Source organism: Paracoccidioides brasiliensis (genome assembly GCF_000150735.1).
Source record: "Paracoccidioides brasiliensis Pb18 unplaced genomic scaffold supercont2.11, whole genome shotgun sequence".
Taxonomy (NCBI): domain Eukaryota; kingdom Fungi; phylum Ascomycota; class Eurotiomycetes; order Onygenales; family Ajellomycetaceae; genus Paracoccidioides; species Paracoccidioides brasiliensis.
The window spans coordinates 318,578-340,505 of record NW_011371368.1 but is presented as its reverse complement, the minus strand read 5'-3'; the positions used below and the strand labels follow the sequence as shown (position 1 = coordinate 340,505).

Sequence of the window (21,928 nt, the reverse complement as noted above, 5' to 3'; positions counted from 1 at the left end):
GGGTTCTTAGTTGATGTCCTGGCTTAATACCAGCGTTCCAAAAAAGTCCGCTAATTCTAACAGTGCGACCTGTACAACAGTATTAGCACCGAAGCCAACTCAAGGGGCGGGTGAAGCGCATGTGTGTACCTTGGCAATTTCTTCACCTGAGTATCCAGGAAGGGGACGATCTCCTACCCCATCCTGGGCAATTACGATATCATATGCAAGCTCTCCAGCCCGCCTAGCCGTAGTAGAAACACAAACGTGGGCCTAGAATTTGACGGGATGATGCACATCAGTAGCGCCCCATCGATCTTCAATCTTTTGATGGGTCGACTTCTTTGAAAGTGGGATTACTCGCCATATACCCTACGAGGACAATCTTCTTTGCGCCAAGACTCTGCAGGTATTCGTGAAGATCCGTCTCCGCAAAGGAACTGGGGAATCGTTTTGTGATAACCTATGCCCGGGATAGTATCTTCTTGTCAGGCGCTACACCGCAGTCTGCTAGGGCCAATTCCTTCTCATAAAGTGATATAGGAGGAAGGAAAGAGAGAAACGAACCTTTTCACCCTTCAGAGGCTTCAGTTCATCAAACTCGTCCTCCAGCGGAGTCCCAGAGGTAAAAACAGGAGCGCCCTCGGGCGTCCTATGTACAATATGAACGACGTTCTGCTTGCCCGTGATTTTGGCAGTGGCACGGTATTTTTCGAGGAGAGATTTAATGACTGCCCGGCTCGAGTCGACATTGCTGACTTTCAAAACACCATGTGCATATCTATTTTTTGTTTTAGAAACCGGAGTTGTGAATCTAGGGTCACGAATCAAAAGATCTAGATTTTATAATCCTTCGTCCTTGTCCGATTTCACGGATAATGAGAGCAAATGAAGAGACGGAGGGAAAGCTATTCGTACTCATTTTGTGCATCGATGATAATAAGGACACTATCGGTTGTCGAGGCAGTCAAGGGCGGAATGCCCGCCATATCCCTAAACAGAGCCATGTTGCGTTGTCCGATACGGCGCTCTCTCTCTCAATCTCAATCTCTTTGACAAAAGTTTTGACTTAAACACAAATTCCACTCTATTTTATTTGCGTTTGATGTCAAGTCTGCGAATCCATGGGATCACTGCTCTGGAGTTTATTCGCCTTTGTATATCGTTTCACACCTCGGCCTTTGCAAAACGGGGTAAGCGACCAATCGGGGGATTATTCACCAAGACGTTATCCTACAAGGCTATTCTCTCGTGGTGTGAAGGGGAATTCTTGGTTATTACCAATAAACTGGATTGCTGACAGATACGGAGATTTTATTACTTTATTCTTTCGGTTCTCTCATACCCTCTCCACATTGCCCCTCTTTTTCCTCCTCTGGTGAGAGGATCTTGCTAGTCCCCTCCGCCCGTTTTTCTTTAGTACGGTAATGCAAGAAGTGAGATAGTCTCCAGGAAGGTAGCGAAGTTTGGAATATTGGGGATCACGTGCCGAGATCTGGAACTTCTTTAATTTCTAATATTGGAAGGCAGCAGCCCAGCTTATCTGCCTGCGCTTATCACGTGCGGCCCTCCTGCCCGAGCAGCGGCTAAACAGTTCTACGCCCAATACCCGAAGTTGAGCCCTTGATATTAGAGTTGAGACTTGTAACATTCGAGTGTGGAGAACGGGCTGGCGGTTGCATGTCTTAATACCTTCTAAGCATGTTGCGCCTGAATCCAGTTTGTTTAAAATTAAGAGTTTGTGGCTCAGCGAAGAAAAAAAGAGAAATATGTTTTAGGCCGGGCTTTGCGGAAAAAGCTGGTAGTGGTGTTATGGCAACGCTGCGAACTGGCTCCCTGATTTTATGATCTCATTTGACAGGCAATATCCAGCTCTGCGTATACTGTTTATGTTCAAATTGAGAGGAAACCAGCGATGAGGCTCAAACATGCTCCAGGATGACCGTGCTGGGAGTCGACGAGATATTAATGTACCCGTGATGAAGGACGAGGGAGCTCAGAGAATGGAGAAGAAGATGTTGTTTGCTAAGTTATGGGGTCTGGATTGTATAGTTTTATATCATATTTCAACGTTTTTTCTACACGCTTATTTAAACTTACGAAAGAGAGAGAACATTAGCGGCAGATCCCCACAGTACAAGCAGATGGTGAAAAATGGAATACAGCATTGCCAAACGAGGAGCAAGACGGGAAAAAGAAAGGTGGAGATGACAAGAGAAATAGGGACACATGCCGCATATTAAGACCCTCTGGTTCTTCTCTCCCACACATCAGCCGTTGAGATGGTTCCTGTATAGACGGCCTGGATGAAAAGGGAGAGGAAAGCTGGAATAACAGGAGAAAGAGAAAACTCTGCCTGTGCAAGTATATTAAGCCGGTAAAAAAAAGAAAAGAAAAGAAAAGAAAAGAAAAAAGAAAAAGAAAATAGGGGATATACAAGTGTTGGAAACTGGGTAACTTTTTCTTTCGGTTGGTTTTGGGAAATTAAAAAAAAAGAAATACTCCTCCTGAATTATATATGCATACAAACGAATAGATATGCAAAGGAAGGACCAAGTGAATGTGGAATTTCGCTCCCATATTTATGAAGCGGTCTTACCACCGCAATCAGGGATTTTCAGACCGGCCTTCAGATTGCGGCCGGGATCCATCAAACCCCATTTATCCTCCCATTCCTTTCCCTTGACTGGCTCGTTGTGGATCACTTTCCAGGGCTCGTCAAAGGCTTCAAACCTGTTTCGGAGAGATAGTTAAACATAATGCTGTAGGGATGTGTTGTAGGATGGCAAACCGGGGAATCCAAACACGGCAAAGGGAAGATTGGGTATTTTGTTCTTCTCTTTTTGGTTAAAAAAGGGAGGGGGGAATTCATACCAGAAGTAATTCGTCCCATTTAGCAAGCTCTGACACACCCAAGATTCCATGAACTGATTCAATTGCTCGACGCCAGCAACGGAACCAGACGTCCTGTCCGGGCACGGGTCGGGCGAACAATTGTTGCCTCCCCCACTGGGCCAGCCAACTTCAGAGATAATCTGCTGCTTACTCGTGCCCTTGGTCAAGGGAACATTATGCTCCTGCCAGAAATTCCACGTCCACGCGGCAGCTTCTGCAACGGTCACGCCCGCGAAGAACGGATGCACGTTCGCCATGACTACATCGGATACGCTTACCAGCTCCGAGGTCCAGTTGTCACCAAGATCGGACGTGGCGACGGGTATGTTGACGTTCAATTCTGTCAACCGGGATTTGACACTCTCAATGTATTTTTTCAACGAGGGTATGGTCCTTAAGGTCGATGCGCCATCCTTGCCGCGGAAGAGAACCTCGTTGCCGACAATGACGCCCTTGAAGACCGACTTGTCCTTGGTGTCCTGGATGATTTTGTACAGCTGCTCGATCTGCCGGTCATTTGTCGTGGCATTGTTATCGATCCACACGCCCAGCCAGAGCTTCATATCCGTCAATTCCAATCTGTTGAAGGCATGGAGGACCATCTCAGTCTGGTTGCAGTCTGTGCCGTAGAGGCGCACGGTGTTGGTTAACTTGGAGAGAACGGCGATGTCCCGCGTAACATTATTTTGACTGGGAGGGTATTGGAGGCATAGGGGGTACTGTGTGCCCCAGGGGGTATAGTCAATGCCCGGGAACACCTTGTGCAAACCGTTCATAGCCATCAAGTTCTTAATTTCCGCAGAATCCTTTCCGAGGTCCCCGTTTCTGGCCAGGTCCTGGTCAGCAGTATTCCCACCACCGCCTCCACCTGAGCGGTTTTGCTGAGCATTCAAAACGCCACCAACCACTCCGCCAACGATAGCACCAACCACTACCAGGGCAATTATAATGCCAACAATCCATTTAAGTTTCTTGTTGCCATTTTTCTGGTTATTTAGCCATTCGCTCTTTTCCGTAGAAACGACATCATAATCAGGGGGATCACTCGTGGCGGGCTTTGGACCTTGAACACGTCCCAGATTGCCTTTGAGAATCGCGCCTCCAGGAGCAGCAGGAGCCGCCCCAGCAGGCAGACTGTTATGGCTAGAGTTTCTCCCAAGGCTTAGGATCGATCGTCTTTGGGGATTGCGCATAAATCCATCGTCCCCGTCATCAAGGATATCATTGGGGTTAATATGTTCAGCTTTCACTGGGCCCCACGAGCTATGGGGAGGTCTTACATAGGGGTCATCGTAGAAGCCCCCTGCGCCTCCATATTGGTTCCATTGTTGATGTCCATTATTGTTCGAGTAAAGGCTTCTTTGACCGGGAGTGGTCTGTCCAGGACCATCCATCGCGGCACCTAAAGCGATGTTAGATGAATAAGAGTCATTGGCGCCTGTCATTCGAGAAGGGCCCGTGGGGGGCATACCCGGACCTGAGGGGCCGTAAGGATAATCTGAGCCTACTGTGTGTCCATTTCCATTTCCATCCCAACCACGCTCAGATGGGCCATAGTTGTACTGGGGATTTCCCATGCCCATGCCATCATCATGTGCACCGCTCATGGCGTCAAGTCCACTTCGCTGGCGTCCATTTGGAGAATGAGCCAATCCAACGCCGGTGCCTGCGATCCCTCCTGCAGCTGCAGCTGGACCTAAATGATCTCTTCCCGAAGTGGCAGTCACAGTTGTTCGTGTGAGACGCGGGTAACTAGTGTCTTGTGCGGTTGGGGGCCTTCTCTGAGAGTGAAGGGGGGGTGGGGGGCCAGCGAAGTTGGAAGACTCAGAGGACATGGGTGGGACGGGGTAGGTATTTAGATCTTGGTGCTCTCCGGCCCGCTGGATTCGAAGTCTATTGAAGGCACTGTCTGGATGGGCAGAAGGATGCGAACGGGCAGAGGAGAGATGTGAATGGGACTGTGGGTAGTCGGAATGAGTATGGGGTGGAGATGAGTGTTGTTGCGGCCTCTCGCTTCGACCTATGGGCTCGTCATGGGAAGCATTGTAGCCAGAGACATTATTAGCCATGCGTGGAATTCTCCAACCATTCAAGGTTTCAAGGGTATCCTTTGAATCCCAGTTGTCAAACCAGCCGAAAGAAGGGTGATACTGGACGGAGGGGAAAATGCAGCTTAGAAAGATGACGACGATGACGATGACGCTGATCGGTGCTCTGGGCGCTCCAGGTGCTCTATATACTCCACTTTGCAATGAGTGTGATAAGAGAGTGATTTGTAGGGAGAGTATTGAGATGATAAACCGATGGCAGGACTTCCTCCTATGGGAGAATCGCGGAATATGCGTTGCATAGGAGAACTCGGGGCTCCGGGAACTATAATTGGTGACAAATGGGTCCTGGACACTTTCTCGGCGAGACTCAATTCCTAATTAGCTTTTTTAAGACGGCTTCGCTCGAACCTCTGTAGCCTCGGTGGCGGTTGAAAAGGGTAGAACGACAGAACTAGGTATATATCTAAGACACCTTTTTTTTGTTTTCTTTCCTGATTATCACGTATATGAGCAACCCAACACCAGATTAGGGAAAGGTAGCTGGAATTTAACAAGAGAAGGGAAGAGGGAAATGACGTGAAAATCCCAGCTGGGTGTTGGAGGGCAACTGTAAATTATGATATTGACTTCGCCCGTGGAATCTTGTCGGCTGTGCAGTGGACCAACTAAATGTTGTTTAAGCTTTTATACGAAACGGAGTTACCAAATTATAACAACCACGGCAAATATAACCAGTGCGAAGATAGAAGCCAAAGAGAACCCAACCCCTATTATCTGTCACTCCAGGGAGGAGGAAGAAACGGAATAATACAGAGAGAGAGAGAGAGAGGATGGTGGTTGTGGATTGCGAGGCAGCATGTACAGCCGTAGCGAAAAGGACCGTTATAGATGGAATTGTACACCCACGAGCTGGAACTGTTTGAAACACAGAAAGAAAGGACGGAGGGCGTTTTGCTCTTCGAAGACAAAAAGCTTTTAAGCGGTCGACTTATCAAAACACCCTGGTAGGTGGTACTGTACAGACTGGACTTTGATGTGTGCAGTTGGTGGCTGGTGATAGGAGCTGAGTTGTGGTTGGACTAGTTCAAGAGTAGTGATGCAATACCTCTCTCTTATCTTGTGGCTGGGGAGCAACGAACCTTGGAACAAACAGGCTTGGGAACAAGCTGAGTGCAGATTGCCGCGACATACGCAGCGCCCGCAGCACACGGAGCACCTGAAGAAGCACATGAAGAAGCACATGAACCCCTACGAAGCTACCACATGGGGGCAGGGATATGCAACATCAGACTCCAACCGTTGGAGGCTGAAGCAGACGCGAGGAGGAAGATGCCCTGCCCCAGCCACCACCAGCACCAGCACCAGCACCAGCACCAGCAGTATCAGCATGATGCCCCGCATCAGTATTATTTCCAGTGGGTAGAGATCAAAATAAGCATTATTGGCCGTACATAATACGACATAAGACGATGCTCAAAGGGCTGATTCAATTGTCAAGCGCTCGGCTAGCTCAATCTTTAATATCGGGTGTAGCGCTCTACATAAGGAGTTCTCGACATGACCCTTATTTAGTTACATGATCTACCCGTTGGAACATAACGTCTCCATAAGAGCTGCGATAAAGATTCTGCTCTATTATCCCGCCGCCTGGCCCAACCCCGAGACCTTCCACTCCTCCGAGCAATCGAAATCTCCGCCGGGCAACGACCTTTTGTGCAAATACGCAAAGACGCAAACGACCGTCTCTGCCGGGTCGCGACAACACCCCATCCACAACAGTAGACGCACCCAGTAACAATAACATCAACAATGTTGATAACATTAATGAAACATTCAGTTGCCTACCTCCTTGCAAACTGCGTGGATGGCACAGTGCATGTAGATCAGACAGATCTCCGTAACTACTCACTACGGCTGCTCGTCAGTGTTTGGGCGCCGCACTCGTCGATCACCTTGCGCTCCGGGCCGTTGCGGAGTGCATGAAGTCTCGCGCTTGTATGCGCCGTGAATTGCTGATGGGATGTTTAAGAGCAGCTGGTATCAACGGGAAGGTAACTCTGAATCAACGATTTATGCATTAAATATGTAGTTATGGCCGAGAAAGCGCCACGACAGAGTGGGCTAGTAGTTTTTTTTTTTTTTTTTTTTTTTTTTTTTTTTTTTTAAATCTTTTGTCTCAATTTAGTCTTCCAAATTCCACGATTCTGAAGGATGGAAGCATCTAGTTATTTCGGTTCACGGTGAGATTAATCTCACATGAAAATCGGTTTTAAACATGTGCTCGGTGCAGACTCGGGGTAGAGAAATGAAGTCAAGCAAACTTTTGTCAAATGCCGGGGGCAAGCTGGCCAATAAGTATCTGATGTACAAATAAACTGTCTGCTCTGGGACAATACTGATAAAAAAAATCTGCTTCATGATCGTCTCCCATCTGTCCTCTGTTCATGAGGTTCCGAGGAGTCTTATTTGCCTCAGATGGCAAATCTCGTTCCATGACAGAAATATAATCTCCCACGATCTCCACCCTCAAAACAAGAGGTTCCACGGGTGTTTATTTTCACTTCATTTTATTATTTACTTTTATTTATTTATTTACTTATTTCTCTATTTAAGAAAGCAGTCGTATTAAGTGCGGCGAAATACTTCCTCAGATCTTATGCATCGCATATAATCATTTATGGCCAAGTTAACGCCAGGATTTTCTTGCGAACGGCTCGATGCACCCGCGAACACATCTTCGCGACCACTGTTTTACCACCCCTGTTTGCCTCAGCTACAGAATTTGCAGTGCAAATGATTCTCTCGAAGAGCCCATTTTTGGCATCCCTCCTGGAATTCAGAACTTGGACGACGACAGGAAGACTGCCTAATGCAGCAAGCGATAGTTACCCGGGATCGAATCAACTGGAGGAGGTTCTCGCAGTGAGCAAAATCACACCGACGCGCATCTCCAAAAGGAGCAGATTACGAGCCGTTGTTGGTTCAAGAATATCAGAACAAGGAGCCTTACTGAACCTGTTGAACAGAGAGCTCTCTCCGGCCAACTTTCCAATCTCCAAGGTTGATTGTAGTTAATTTGTTACCTCGGTTGACCCAGTGATCGTGTGATAACTAGCCTACCCCGGGGCTGGTGTCAAAATATTGTCTCCTATCTGGCTTGGGATAGTATCATCCTTGCCTATATATTCCCTCTCTCTTTACGAACATAGGGTGTGGAATAGCGCTTCCCGTACGCTCAGCCGTACTCAAGCCACTCGCCAGCCTGGGTTGGTAGTTAGTTGGGTGGGTGACCACCAGCGAATCTGAGCTTTCGTATGTACTTTTTTTTGACTCTGCCTTTTGCAACCCCGAACACCGCGACATTGGATCTGAAATTTTCCTCCAAGACGCCATTTTCTTCCCGTCTGGGCCGATGCTACAACACATGTCGAGCGTCTCTCTAACACGACCGTTGACTGTAAGTGATAGAGCTGATAGAAGACTATCAAGATTAGACTAATTTCTAAGTTAATACGGCCTGAAGGATGAACCATCCCGGTTCCGGAATATTTGAGATAAGGAGATTGCATTCCATTTTATTTCTAAAATTTTCAACTCCAAGAATAAACAGATTGATTGTATAATCTAATTGTTAATTAGTCAGTTATTCAATCCACTAATTATAAAAGATTATAACTACTCTCTAATTAATATATCAATTTGAATTAATTATAAAAGATAACATGATTAATCATACTAACTAATCGTGCCACTGCGCAACCCACACCTTGTGCGGGCGCACCACACCAAAATGATAAAAACACTGAAATTGTGGCGTTCCGCCCCTATTCTTCCGCCCCTTCCTATATTAGTATCCGCTCTCTATTCGCCCCTCCCTAATCCACTCAGGGGCCCCAATCTTTCCTATATTTCCTATCCTATGCGATCGCTCCTACCATATAGAGTGATTATAGTGTGTATATATAGCAGGGCGTCCGCCCATCTTATTAGAAGAGAATCAGACATGATTTATCCTACCTATTCAATTGCTCGTACGCATTAGAAATGATAAAAATTTTGAATCACATCCTTATTATTGCACTCTATATCAACAATCAGTAGCTAATCTATAATAAAAAGATTATCTACATCATTCTCAGTATGCGTGTCATCTCTAAATTGATTTAATTCCTCTTCTGTCAGTGATGTGAGTGAGTTATTATCAATTTTCATAGAATCAACTTCAAGTCTCTGTCACTTTTTATTCTGCTCTTTTTCAGCTTCATTATTCTTATACTGCTTGATTTTTCTATTAGCATCTTTAATAGTGAGGACTCTCTCTACTTGAATCTGATGACAGATTGTTTTAGCTCTGCAGTATTTACTGACATTGAAAAAGTTCTTTAATTCAGTGATCTATTGCTTATTAAGTTCTACATTGATTAGACTTACTTTGAATATCTTGTTCAAACAACATGTCAAAGTGAGTGATTTCAAATCAAGAGTATGTCTAATACTTTATATGATGTTATCTGCAATATTTAATCAAATTATCTCAACATCACAACACTTAATTAAATTAATTTATTTTACACTAGATTGAGAACATCTTATTCTTGTATGTCTAAGAGTGTCATAATTACTACAGCATTATAGAGCTCATTAAAGTCATGCAAACTCAAATAATAAAGACTTACAAAGTTGAATAATTATCTATTCAACAGATGTATCAGATGGAATAATAAGATTCTGAGCTTCATTTCCAGTTAGATCTACTGTATGTCAAATTTAATGTATAGATCTATTCTGCTTTTACATCTTTATCTCATTCACATTGAATATATGAGAATATAGTTCATTCTGATATATTGACTAATATAATTGCAGTTACTCATTTTTAATTTCCAGAGTATAAAAGCTTTGTCTGACTGTAGCACTCACTGCTAGTAATAATTTTAAGAGAATAGAGTCTTATTACAAAGTCAATTTCATTAAAGTTATATATATTCTCTGACAGAATCTCATACTTAGTAATTATATTTTTCAAGATCTTAAATCAAGTCTGAATAATCTTTATATCCTAATATTTAGTCTGGTCATGATTATAATGTCTAGAGTAATGGGTCGGAAGCTCAGGACAGTGTGCCACTAGATTTGACAATCAGTTCTTGCCAACACAAGAGGGGAGAAGGAAGGATAGTGATAAAGGTGGTGGAATTCTGTATAATAAGAAGATAATTAGCTATATTCTCAATAAATACTAGCTGTAGAGGAAATCCTTTTTTAGCTTGATTTAGCATTTATTCAACTAGTCTATTCTCTTCAGCCTGGGTTAATTTGATTTGAATTTATATGTAGATTCATATAAGCAGTCTGACTATTGAGTTGATAAATTATAGTAGATAATAATATATTAAATACATATGTAGCTTCACAAATTGAGTAGATTTCTTGATTTTTCAAAACATTTATCATAATTTCAAGCCTCCTCTCTCTCTTAAGAGAATTTAAAATGTTTTTATTGCAAATTGATAGCATAATTGCATGTTAAGATGGATAAATAGTTAAATGAGAAGATATTTTTGAATTGATGATCTACTTGCTTGAGTGTTCTACTCACTTGAGAATTACATTAGTTAATTTAGTTACAATTATCAATATTAATAATAAATTTAAATAACTACTTAATTATTTTTATATTCAATATAATTAGTAATTATACTATGTATCTAAATAATATATTAAATTAAATTTATTTAAAATATTTAATTTTATTTTAGATATAAAGATTTGAGTATTGGAAGTAATAGTAACAACAGGTTTAGAAAGTTCATTATTTTGAATTCTAACTTCAAGATCTCTTGAGAATGTTAAAGCATTAATATAATCAATTTTATATTATTCATAAACTTTTTTGGAAATTTCAGATATTTAAAAGAAAGATAGAATCAAGTTTACGAATTTATTTAATGTATTCTATTTTTCTTTAAAAAATAAAAATTTAGCTAATTTATTAGATAGATAGTTTAAAACTTACTCAAAGTATTTTTTATTGCTTTAATACCAAGACCTTTTATAAGTTTTTAAGATCTTTAAAGAAGAAGGATTATATTAATGCTTTGATATCCTTAAAAGATCTTGAAGTTAGAAATCAATAATGAAGTTTCTTTTAATTATTAGTCATGATTTTGGCAACTGTCTTGCGGCCTATCTTGATATGCATGCTGGTAAGGTCATCGATGCTCAATGGTGATACTTCCAGTATCGCCATCCCCTGCTTCCATTTTCTAGCAACATTTTGCTCGTCACGAGAAATTGTCATCATGAGAATATGACTGCATGTCTATTTTGCGCAGGGAAGATGGAAAAGAACCCACGGACCACTGGACATGCGCGCTGAAATCTCTTCAGCTGCAAACATCGAACCAGGAGTGGTGAGAGTAGAAGAAAACATGTTGGCAGGCTACCAAAGCCGTTTGACAACATTTGATTAAAACATTTGTTCACATCAGATCTGTCACACCAACATGATCATTGAACCTGCGTGGGATTAAAGACGTTGGATAGAAAGATCCTCTGACCTTCAGCACCAACGACCGGATAGGGCCCAATATGCGGTGGAATGTCCATGCATCTCCATGCTAATAATATTCACCCCAAACTGACAAGTGCAGTTGCCGGCTGTCCCTGGAAGGCAGACAGACCAGCTGGCCATTTCTCTAAATCTGTGAACAGGATGATCTCTGGTTTCATTGTTTGACTCTATTTCAGTTTGGACATGTCAGTCATGACAAGTCGGATGCTCCGGCCTCCATGTATAAATAACTGACCTAGGATTGCTGGCTTTCTCGGTTCCCTAAACAATGCTTACCATGGTCTGCACCATGCAGTCAGTCCCTGTTCATTATGCTGGTGAATATTGCATGCAGAAATTCATTTCCTGAGCCAAGTCATGCTGTGCCATGTGTGATTGATTTTATATTTTATATTTTATTTTTCATGTTTTCAACGCAGAGTTCATGGTTCAGCTGTGAATGTGTACTCACACTTGCAAGAAAAGAGCCGAAGATACTATGATATGTATTTATCCATATCAGATTTTCCTGGATCTATTCAACTATTGTGTGAGATGATATACTTGATGCAGAAAATGCAAGTCTTCACCAGAAATACTTTAACATATACATTGAAAGGCCGTAAGTGATAATGGCTACGGGCGCTCGAGGGCCCTCTATTCAGGTTGTGTCACTGTGAACGGACTTCTGTTTGGGAAATGACAGAGCTATTCGCGCGTGATTTCCTTGGGAAACACCAAATGTCAAGCATTTATTTGATATCTATTTTTTGTTCTGTGCCAATCTCGTTAAATGAGCACTGGCATGCAGCTCTAATACATCTATGACCTTAAACAGCATTGGGGCAAATATATCGAACCTCATACAATAAGCCAATTGTTATCCTTCAGGTATAAACCTCTCTTGCGTGCTCTTCTGATGGTAATAATGCCACCCTTCCAAAGAGGATGGTTAACAGTGGGATGGTTGTGAAAGAGAGAGCGGGTTTTATTGCATACGGGGCTTTTAACGACCTGGAATAGGCCCAATTATCAAAACACACTGGCATTCTTTGGTCTACCGCCAGGGTTATGCTATTTGTTTCTGTTTGTGCTCATTTTCTCTGGGAATTAGTCTTCCGAACAGGCTAACTACTGGATCCAAGCCTCTGTGTCGCCGACTTTCTTACCCTGACTTGATTCTCCCTGGCCAATGGACAGTGAAGAGCCTTTATGGTGGCAGATAAGCTCTGTTGACATATCTACTAAACATGAGCTCGTCCTTGTTTCTTGCTCTCTTCTGAGTGTTCACCTTCATCCTTTTTTGAAACTCTCTGCTATGTCGTTCTTTCATCAAGGGCCAGCGTTCGAGCTTTGTTGCTAACACTTTTACTATCCCTGCGAGCACATGTCGACGGACCGTCCTTTCGCGGCTACCCTGAAGGCATCTGGCAGCATAGGATGGCCAATTGCTGATATTGTGGCTAAAAATCATTTTGTCTCTGGAGAATCCCGTTCAAATAAAATCGAGAATGCGTCAGCGAACGTAAATCTCAAGGAGCCGCCGGACTTGGTCAGACCGAAGCAAGCAAGACTAAGAATGCTATATATCTCAGTGAGACCATACATATATATGCTATATGACATCCTAGTCTGCAGGTGCATGTATAGATTGCCTTGAAGATGACTATGCCTGAAAGATTAATGGACCACTAGTTAGTTGAAAATCTAAATGTTAGGCATAGGCGAAGATGGAGATTTTGAAATAGTACGGCGATCTCGTAGTTTGCCATCCCATTGCCAGAAAACCAAAACATTCAGTTATAAATCATGCTTGGCTTGCCGTGCGTGCAGTCTCCAACACTGCGGTTGCTATTCCACTCCGAATGGTCGAGTAGTTATTTCCGACATTTCCTCCTAATGTGAAATTGGATGCATGTTCCTCTCCCGCTAACCCGTATCAAAATATCTGTTGTCTGCCCGTAGTTACTACTCACGCCCTCACGATGCGCCCTGCCACAGTGCCCTTAATCGAAAGGTGAAGCGAAGATGGAATAGGATAGTAATCTCGTGATAAAAAGGCCCCAGTTTTATTCTTTGGGTGCCACACTTCGTCCGATTTTGGGAATTAAGCCTATTCCGCATCCATATCAAGGGTGTTAGAAACAGTCTACTAAGAAGGATGAAGGTCGTGAAGGTTGCCCGCCTTTAGAGCGACGTCTGCCACTTATTGGGTGGTGCTTTTTTTGCGAAGGCGCATCGTGTCTGTTGGAGAACGCGCCGCATTTCCATACCACCGTTGCATCGATGCCGGTTAGGCAAACGGGAAGCTACGGTTCTTCTCTCAATCATGACGCCAACAATTCTCCCCTTTCTTCGGCGAAAAAAGAAATCTCATGACAGTTCTATCATAAGCGACCACGAACTTGTCTGTGGCTGTACCGACTGTTTAGCCCCTCACAGCCTTCTACAGAGTCAAGGATACTTGGAAATAACAAGAAAATTGCTTACCCGACACCAGATCGGTAACAAATGCGATGAGGCGCAGAAATATGGACTGCTCAAAACACGGTGCTGGGTTCATGGTAAGCCGTAATTAGACGGAACAAGGCTTGTTCTACGGAGTAGACAGTACATATATGAAAATGAAATCAGATCCAGTTCCCTTCATAGCATGCAAATTGTAAGTGAAGGTTTTACTCCTCCTGCTGGAGCAGTGAAGGAAGAGAAGAGACTAGGAAGCGGAAAGCAGGTAGCAGGATATTGATCCACTGTGTATTTTCCATGTCCAAGCCCAAAACTCTGTAATCTGAGGAAGTTGGTAATTTTATCAAGGTAATGAAGGCCAGTATAGTCAGAGATACAAGAAGTGATTGGGGTAGAATGCAGCTGTTTAGTTTTCAGAACTTGATCCCGTTATCAATCTTCAATCCTTTGTGAACAAAAACTTGGAGATAGAAGACATGAAGGAAGATGAAGATGAAGATGGTACAATATAATTTATCATTAATAGAAATGACAATAGAACAACCCAAATAGGTAAGGTGTGTTAAAACACTGAGGTTGAAAAAGGCGTAATTGAGCAGAAGAGGAACGAAAAAAAAAAAAAAAAGAAAGAAAGATACAATTTGCAGAACGGCAGAGTGGAGGCTAGAGAAGCATCAGGAGAAGTAAATACAGACAAGAAGAGAAGAGAATATGGGCGAAACAAATCAAACTCCCACCAACATTTACAGTCAGAAAAGGTGTGGAAAGAAGATAAGAGAAGGAAAAGAAGACATAAAATAATGAAGCAAAGAGCAAAGGGAAAATACCATTTTCTCCCATCCATTTTTCTCTTTCCCTGTCCACCCACCCCATTGGCCAAGTGCGCACGCAACAAGTTTAAAAGAGGAGAAGAAGTAAAACAAAAAGCAAAGCAAGCAATACAAATGCAACCCCCATATTCCATTACATTTCCCATCCATCCCACTTCCTATTCCTCGATTTTCACCCCACAAAATCAGAGATAAAATAAGAAGAGGGTATATACAGCTATTAGGTATAATCCCCATATGATTTTCTTTCTTTTTTTTTTTTTTTATACCAATGTCCCATTTCCCAATCCCGCAATGTATCCGACATATATATGACAACAAAAAAGAGAAGAAATGAATGAAGACAAGTATTTACCTATAATAACAAAGATTTTAAGTGCAAGGTTTCGACATAAAAGGTAGAGATAGACCGGATTGGAGGTATATGGATATCGAGATTCGAGGTTGGATATCCTATTCCTGTCTATCTCATCACCTGGACAGAAAATTTGTGGTTTAAATGAGGAGGGCGGTTGTGTGGAAAAACAATACATAATATCTAATATATGCAATGTTGTTGTTGTTGTTGTTGCTGCCGCCGCTCGCTTTCATAGTTCCGTGGGAACTCCTAAAAAGATTCCATGGATTCGTTCGCGGGAACATCCGTTCCTGGTTCCATGGTTTTCGGTCTGGGGATCGAAATCTAACCCACCACCTCCTCCGCATTTCTTGTGGAAGATAACGTAGCGACAGCTGGTGTGCTGGGTCCACTGAATCCCCCACTGGTGGCTCTAGCAGCTCGAGACCTCCTGTTGCGTTCCAGCCACTTGCGTTTTCCAACGCGGGTCTCGAAGTGCGGTGCGACAGAGGTGAGTTCTTGGCCTGTGGTGGTCATCGTGCTGCGCATTTTATTGCGGTATGCGTCCACTGTAATGGGGGGAAAAGATTAGTAAAAATCGGGTTCTTCTCTTATATCTGTAGAAAGTAAGGAAACCGGAAGTCACATACAAGATCTCTGCAGGAATAGAGTCCTCCCTGCGAAGACTCTGCTCTGTCCCCAGCTCATACGGTATCCCAGATCGTTCAGCATAACTTCCTTATCACGTTTTCTCCTCGCAATCTTAGGAACTGCCAAGTTCGCCTCTCCATCCGGCATCGGCACGGGGACTAGCGTTCGACCAACCGTCGCCTCCACATCGTCATCGCTCTCTCCATGATACCCACCAACATCATCGATGAATCTTCCACCACGGTTGCCACGTCCAAAAGGGCTTTGGACCGGGAAATAAGTTCGCGGGAATACGGAGTTGGATTTTCGATACGAGTCCGGGATCTCCTTCATGTCCACCTGGTCTAGCATGACTTTTACACGAACTCTACAACCACGTTGCGGATCCTCGACGAGGATGAATTTCCGACGACTTCCCTCCGGAAGATCACCGAAAAGAGCTGCATTGTCGGGATTGCGTTCGTCGCTTTCTCCGCGTGAGTGGGAGGTGGCGACGATGGAATGGCGACCTAGGTGATCGAGACCTGTCTCACGCAGGGGAGGCGGCATGGAAGGTCCTGTTGGGTTGTTGGACGAGGCCTGGCTTGGATATTTTGGATAGCCGTGGAATATTTGAGCTGGGCGATTATCCGCTGTGAATGGCGCAGAGGTGGCATAGGCGTTTTGGGGAGGTGATGGGCGGTGAGTACTGCTCGAGTATTCAGGCTTGCCTATATATGGATAATGTCAAATGAATGGTGTGATATTAGCCTACGCTGTCTGACCTGATCTGGGCAAGTTCGCCAGAACGAGAGTCGGGAATAAACTGCATATAAAAATCATACCACGATGAAAGGTTTCATCCTTCCCATTTTGCCGTATAAAGAGTCAAGGAGGGAAAAGAAGGGGAAAAAAAATAAAAAGTAAAAAATGCGGGTAACATAGGTACACATCAGCAGTTCCGTTCATCCAATTCTTCACAAAACATATTACATAAAAAAGCCATGAGATTCCTCCACCCGCCATAAAAATAACAAGACAGTAGTGGACAGCATAAGTATATAATAAGTGCCATCAATAAAAACAGATATAAAAAAAAAATTAATAAGTAGAGAAAAACATCACATCTGGTGAAACATACCGCTAACATCCTCTCCGCTCTGAGATGCCCCAGATTCCGACGGGTGCGCATGATGATGATGAAGCTGTGGGCCACCTATACCTAAACTTCCGGTGGGAGCCAGTCCCGCACTACCAGGAACCCCTACTGCTGAAGGTGGCCCCGCCAAGTGATTTGGATGTTGTGAAGAAACAGATTTCCTGTTATTTATCTTCGCCATCCTCCTCACTCTCCGGCTGCGCAGTCGTGGGTCCTGGTTGCTATTCCGCCAACTGTCGACAGCCCTCTGAATAAGTCCTCGCTTGCCACGCAGACAGGAATTGAGCTCCGCCAACGCCCACCCTACAGCATTGCATTCGGTTTCATAGACCAGACGGTTCCCTCTGTACTGATCCTTCGAGCAACATGCGCGCGGATACACGCAATTCTCTGTCTTGAACTCCTGGCTCAAGTTTTCAATGTTGATGTTTTCAACATCACACCGAATTGTGTATTCCATTTTCACGCGATCGCGCGAATATTCAAACGCAATCCACTGAACTCCATTCTGGTCCTGCCTAACAACAAGTGGAGTGGTTGCAGGAATTGGGCCGGGGGCAGCACTCGTGTTACTTCCTCCCGGGCCTGAATGAACAGTACCGCCTGAAACTGGGGGTGGTAGGTGCGATGAATTTAATGGTGTTCTTTGTGGAGGAGTTGGTTGCTGCGGGGTTGGGTCATACTTCATGCGTGGACTGCTCGTGATTGCGACTGGGTGCTGCTGTGTTTGCTGGTGTTGATGTTGCAATTGTCCAGGCGAGCCTTGGTGCCCAGCAAGAAGAGGCTGAGGCTGAGATGTGAGCTGCGCATGTGGATGAGCAGGATGAGGCCCATAAGGGCCTGAATGGATTGGGTTCATGGGAGGAAACTGCGGGTACCCATACATCCCTTGGGCCATTTGAGGAGGTTGCCCGTATAAGGTTCTGCCATGGGGATCGTGACTTTGGGGAGAGGGGACGGAGGCTGGAGAATTGGACTGTGGGGTATGGTAAATAGGAGGATATGGGCGTTGCATCTGGGCGGTTGCTGCCATAAGATCTGGCGCTTCTATAGGAGTTAGTACCTGATATGTTATGTTTGGGCTGCTATGCTAAATATCACCCAAAACCTTTAAATAAAAAATTACACGGAATTTCGTCTCCGAAACAACCCAAATAACAAGGGAAATTGCCCAGTGAAAATATGTAAATTACTTCCGCTTGCCTACACACCATCCCCATCTTTGTGAATCACTCAATGTGCCCGGAAACTGCGAAGGAAATCGGGGCATCCATACCACTTGAGGGATAATTGCCCGGATTGCTTGTCGTGGTATAAGCACTGGGGTGAGAAGAATAATAGGCAGGTTCCTGGGCAGGAGTTCCGTAAGGTGATTGACGATGTAGCTGGAGACCGTTTCCTAGCACATGTGGTGAAGCGTAGGGGGATTGTGAAATGGATGTATCTGGATGGAGTGGAGACTTTGGAGGTTGCTTCTGATGCTGAAGGATGCCTGCAGATCTAGGATGGTGTAAATGAAGGGGTTGATGTATGGAGTGCGAGTGTTGGGATTGTCGCTGCTGGCCCGGAAGTTTTACGGTCAGTTATAGGAGCTCTTGAGAAGAAGTTTTCTGTATCTGCAATACACCCAGGCAGAATGAAATATTGGGATTCAACCAAAGCAGAAACGATCGACGATTTCGCACCCCCAGAATCAAATGGCAATAAAAACAGAAGAAAAGTATGTATATCGGTTTAAGTAAGAAGGAAATGCAAGAGAGCGGTAGTGAAGTTTGATCAGACGTAATGCATGATTACAACAGGGAGTAGGAGCAAGTATAAAAGGATATCGGTAAGGGAGGTCAATGTCACTGGATAAACATGCTAGTGACAAAGTTTTGAGGGGATAGAATATAGATCAGAGTCAGTTACCAACGGAGCTGTTCAACGAACGACTCGGTAGATCACCCCCTCCACAACCTTGGCTCTGTCTGGAGTTAATGATTGTGGGGGAATGCCGGGTAGACTGGCAGATCTTGAGGGTAAGGCAAGGATAGATCACCACACAACATGGGAAGCCGGGGAGAAGTGTGACTAGATCTGACCAGCACCGTCATATTTTAACCAAGAAAAGAGCAACGGCGGAACAGGACAGGACAGGGTAGGGTGTGTGAAGAAGATAAGGAAAATAGTAGGATCTTTTTGTCAGCATAAAATGAAGGGATCCAAGCTGACAGGGACGGGGGCTGACTCTCATGTGATCCCAGTCAGCGCAGCACACCTGGAAAAATTGCAAGAAGAAGAGTGCGTGTGCAATGGAGATATGGGTCCGTAGCAATATGCATGCCGCAGCGATGTTGCCCAACTAGCGCGGGTGGTGGTTGGTGGAATGTGACGAAGCCGTCGACTTTGTTTCCGGCATTTGCAGCCCACCATTGCCGCCAAAAGAAGTGCGCTAAGGACGGGCGGGCATCATCTTTGCTTAAGAACCAGCGAAGCATCATGCACGTGCAGACTAAGCCGTTGCAAAATTCAAAGGCAAAAATCAAGAAAAAAAAGCAAAGAAAAAGCGTGTGTAAGACGTGAGAAGGCAATGGAGGGAGACCCTGCTTAGCTGCATATCCCTCCGGAGGACGGAAGATACCACACGACAACCCGGGTGAGATACAACGTTCTGACCCGCAGAAAGTGAGAGTGTATGGAGCGTGGCGTAGTCGCATGTTCAACCAATTGTTCCCAAGGCTGAAGACGGGTGTAAAGAGACAAAGGACAAAAGCGATTGCAGAATCAAAGTATCCGAAGCGTCATGAAGCGCACAGAAGAAGTCAAGTAGTTCGTCCCTTGCGAGTTTGAACCTCTCCTCACGTGATCTCTCGTTCATCAAACTGCGATCACTACCGCAGAGCATCAGGGTTCTTCACCCCCTGTTGGACGCGAGAGGTACAGGAAGAACCCGAGGGAAAGGGAACAATAAAGGCAGAAGATGACCCACCAAAACTCAGATCAGGTCTGCTGCAGCTTCTGCTGTGGCAAGGGAGGGGATGATCCCGAGGAACCAGATGAAGGGTGGTTGATCCAGGTACAGAACAAGGTAGAGGAGAGAAAAAAAAAACTGGGAAAGGGTGGGAGGGAACAAAGAAGATCGATCCCCAGATTAATGCCAGGCAGGGGAACCGTAGGTATAGTACGCACGAATAAAGAAGAAATACAAGCACAAGTATCGCAAGGGAGAGAATGCGACCAAGACGAATGGAAGGTAGGAGAAACAATGAAGAGAAAGTAGAGTAGAAAAACGAAAAAACATAAACGACAATAAGACACCAGGTGTTACTGATACAAGCTGCAAATATTATCATGCTTTTGCTCGGAATCGTTTCACTTTTTTTTTTTTTTTTTTTTTTTTTTTTTTTTTTTTTTTTGGGCCCAACCTCCCTTCTTCTGCCCTTCTGTGTTGCGCTTTCGATTCTTCTTTTTTCCTTTTTGCTTTTTTATTGTGCCCTAGTGGCGGATATTTGCTTTTTCTTTCCCTGTTTTTGTTTTTCATTCTGCTCGGCAAGGCAAAACAAGAAAAATATATATATATATATATATAAAAAGCAGCATCGAATAAAATGGAAAGGTTGGCACTCACTGAATCATCAAGCGGCGAGGGCACTGGTAGCTGCTGATCCTCCTTTTGGTACTTTGACACAGGCAGACCTAGGTTGGCTGGTTGAACCATGGCAGCCATTGGATCGCTGGGAGGAACAGCTAGGAATCTTTATATCGGGACGCGTAGTAGTAGAAGTAGTAGAAGTAGTAGTAGCAGTAGAAGCAGAAGAAGCAGAAGCAGTGGAAGCAGTGGAAGCAGTAGAAGTAGAAGTAGAAGCAGTAGAAGTAGTAGAAGTAGAAGCAGAAGCAGTAGAAGTAGTAGAAGTAGTAAAGGACAGTATATAATCAAATAGTACCTAGTGTGGTGGGATGAGGAATGATGATTGATGGCTTGGTAATCTGATATTGAAAAAAGACCGCGTTCGCAACAGTGGTTCTACTATCAGATATGACACCTAGGCAGTCCCAATGGTGCATGCATATGTGTGCAGAATCTGACAGGATCAAAAGCTTTTTGCTGTTCCCTTGTACCGTTTTTTTTTTATTTTTATTTTTATTTTATTTTTATTTTTGGAGAGGGTAGGGGATGCGGGAGAAAAGGGGGGGGGGAAGGGTGGGATGGATGGGATGGCCTTGCTGGATTGTGTGATGTGATTTGAAGAGACTCAGGAACTAGGAGAAGGGAATGGCTGGAGTAGCAATTGTGGGAATGGATTAGGCTGCGGGACTGACGAGGATCAGTGCTGGGGGGAGAGGGGGGATCAAGTAAGGCACACTCTGGGACAGTTAAGAACGGGCAACGGCTGGAACGCAGCAAAGGGAGTGTGTGGATGGGCAGGGAAATGAGAGAACACACTGGAACATGCGACTATTGGAGGAAGGGGGAAAAGGTGATGGTTAATCTGACAGGCATAAGGAAAATTTGGGCCTGGGTTAGCGCGAGTTAAGGGATGGGGAGAGAAGAGATGGCCCATACCATAAGGGGGGCGGCGGGCGGGGAGGGGGGCGAAAAAGAAAAATATTTTTATAGAAAATAACGGATGGTGCGGTTGAACAAGCGAGCCTGCAGGAGGCAGACCACAGTCGAATTATATGGTGGAGGAGGAAGAGAGAGAAGAGTGGATGGATCAGGGAGTCTGTCCTTATTATTTAGTTCGACTGCTCGGGGAAAGCAGGAGGAGAGGTGAGAGAGTGACATAGACATAGATGAGGCTAGTGGACACTCGGAGGGTTGTTATTTTTTTGAAAGGAAGCTTGGAAAATAATTGGACTCATAATAATAATAATAATAATAATAATAATAATAAGTTCATCACGGAATGTGTGAGAATGCTGAGAGAAAAGAGCGGGCCGCGAGCGTTGCATCAGCAGCGGATGTTAATTAGCTATGGAGTGATCGGTTGATCGAGGCAGCATTAATAATAATACTAATAATAATAATAATAACCAATACCACAG

General features: G+C 44.3%; 6 protein-coding genes across 6 annotated transcripts; 3 read left to right on the top strand and 3 right to left on the bottom strand.

Annotated features, from left to right (window-relative positions):
- Positions 1–6: 6 nt before the first annotated feature.
- PADG_07352 (uncharacterized protein) lies at positions 7–986 on the bottom strand (the record flags this gene model as incomplete). Its single annotated transcript, XM_010764386.1, has 5 exons — positions 7–69; positions 130–252; positions 320–442; positions 547–760; positions 898–986. 5 exons carry the CDS (start codon positions 984–986, stop codon positions 7–9), a joined length of 612 nt encoding a protein of 203 aa, XP_010762688.1.
- Positions 987–2,561: 1,575 nt separating this feature from the next.
- On the bottom strand, positions 2,562–4,943 carry PADG_07351 (uncharacterized protein; the record flags this gene model as incomplete). The annotated part of the gene is made up of 2 exons (XM_010764385.1): positions 2,562–2,712; positions 2,854–4,943. 2 exons carry the CDS (start codon positions 4,941–4,943, stop codon positions 2,562–2,564), a joined length of 2,241 nt encoding a protein of 746 aa, XP_010762687.1.
- A 1,078-nt stretch (positions 4,944–6,021) lies between these two features.
- Positions 6,022–6,720, top strand: PADG_12287 (uncharacterized protein; the record flags this gene model as incomplete). Its single annotated transcript, XM_010764627.1, has 2 exons — positions 6,022–6,344; positions 6,498–6,720. 2 exons carry the CDS (start codon positions 6,022–6,024, stop codon positions 6,718–6,720), a joined length of 546 nt encoding a protein of 181 aa, XP_010762929.1.
- A 296-nt stretch (positions 6,721–7,016) lies between these two features.
- Positions 7,017–8,000, top strand: PADG_12286 (uncharacterized protein; the record flags this gene model as incomplete). Its single annotated transcript, XM_010764626.1, has 2 exons — positions 7,017–7,052; positions 7,539–8,000. The coding sequence occupies 2 exons, from the start codon at positions 7,017–7,019 to the stop codon at positions 7,998–8,000; spliced, it is 498 nt and encodes a 165-aa protein (XP_010762928.1).
- Positions 8,001–12,865: 4,865 nt separating this feature from the next.
- Positions 12,866–13,154, top strand: PADG_12285 (uncharacterized protein; the record flags this gene model as incomplete). The annotated part of the gene is made up of 2 exons (XM_010764625.1): positions 12,866–13,030; positions 13,110–13,154. 2 exons carry the CDS (start codon positions 12,866–12,868, stop codon positions 13,152–13,154), a joined length of 210 nt encoding a protein of 69 aa, XP_010762927.1.
- Positions 13,155–15,456: 2,302 nt separating this feature from the next.
- On the bottom strand, positions 15,457–17,933 carry PADG_07349 (uncharacterized protein; the record flags this gene model as incomplete). Its single annotated transcript, XM_010764384.1, has 3 exons — positions 15,457–15,680; positions 15,762–16,472; positions 16,883–17,933. 3 exons carry the CDS (start codon positions 17,931–17,933, stop codon positions 15,457–15,459), a joined length of 1,986 nt encoding a protein of 661 aa, XP_010762686.1.
- Positions 17,934–21,928: the final 3,995 nt, after the last annotated feature.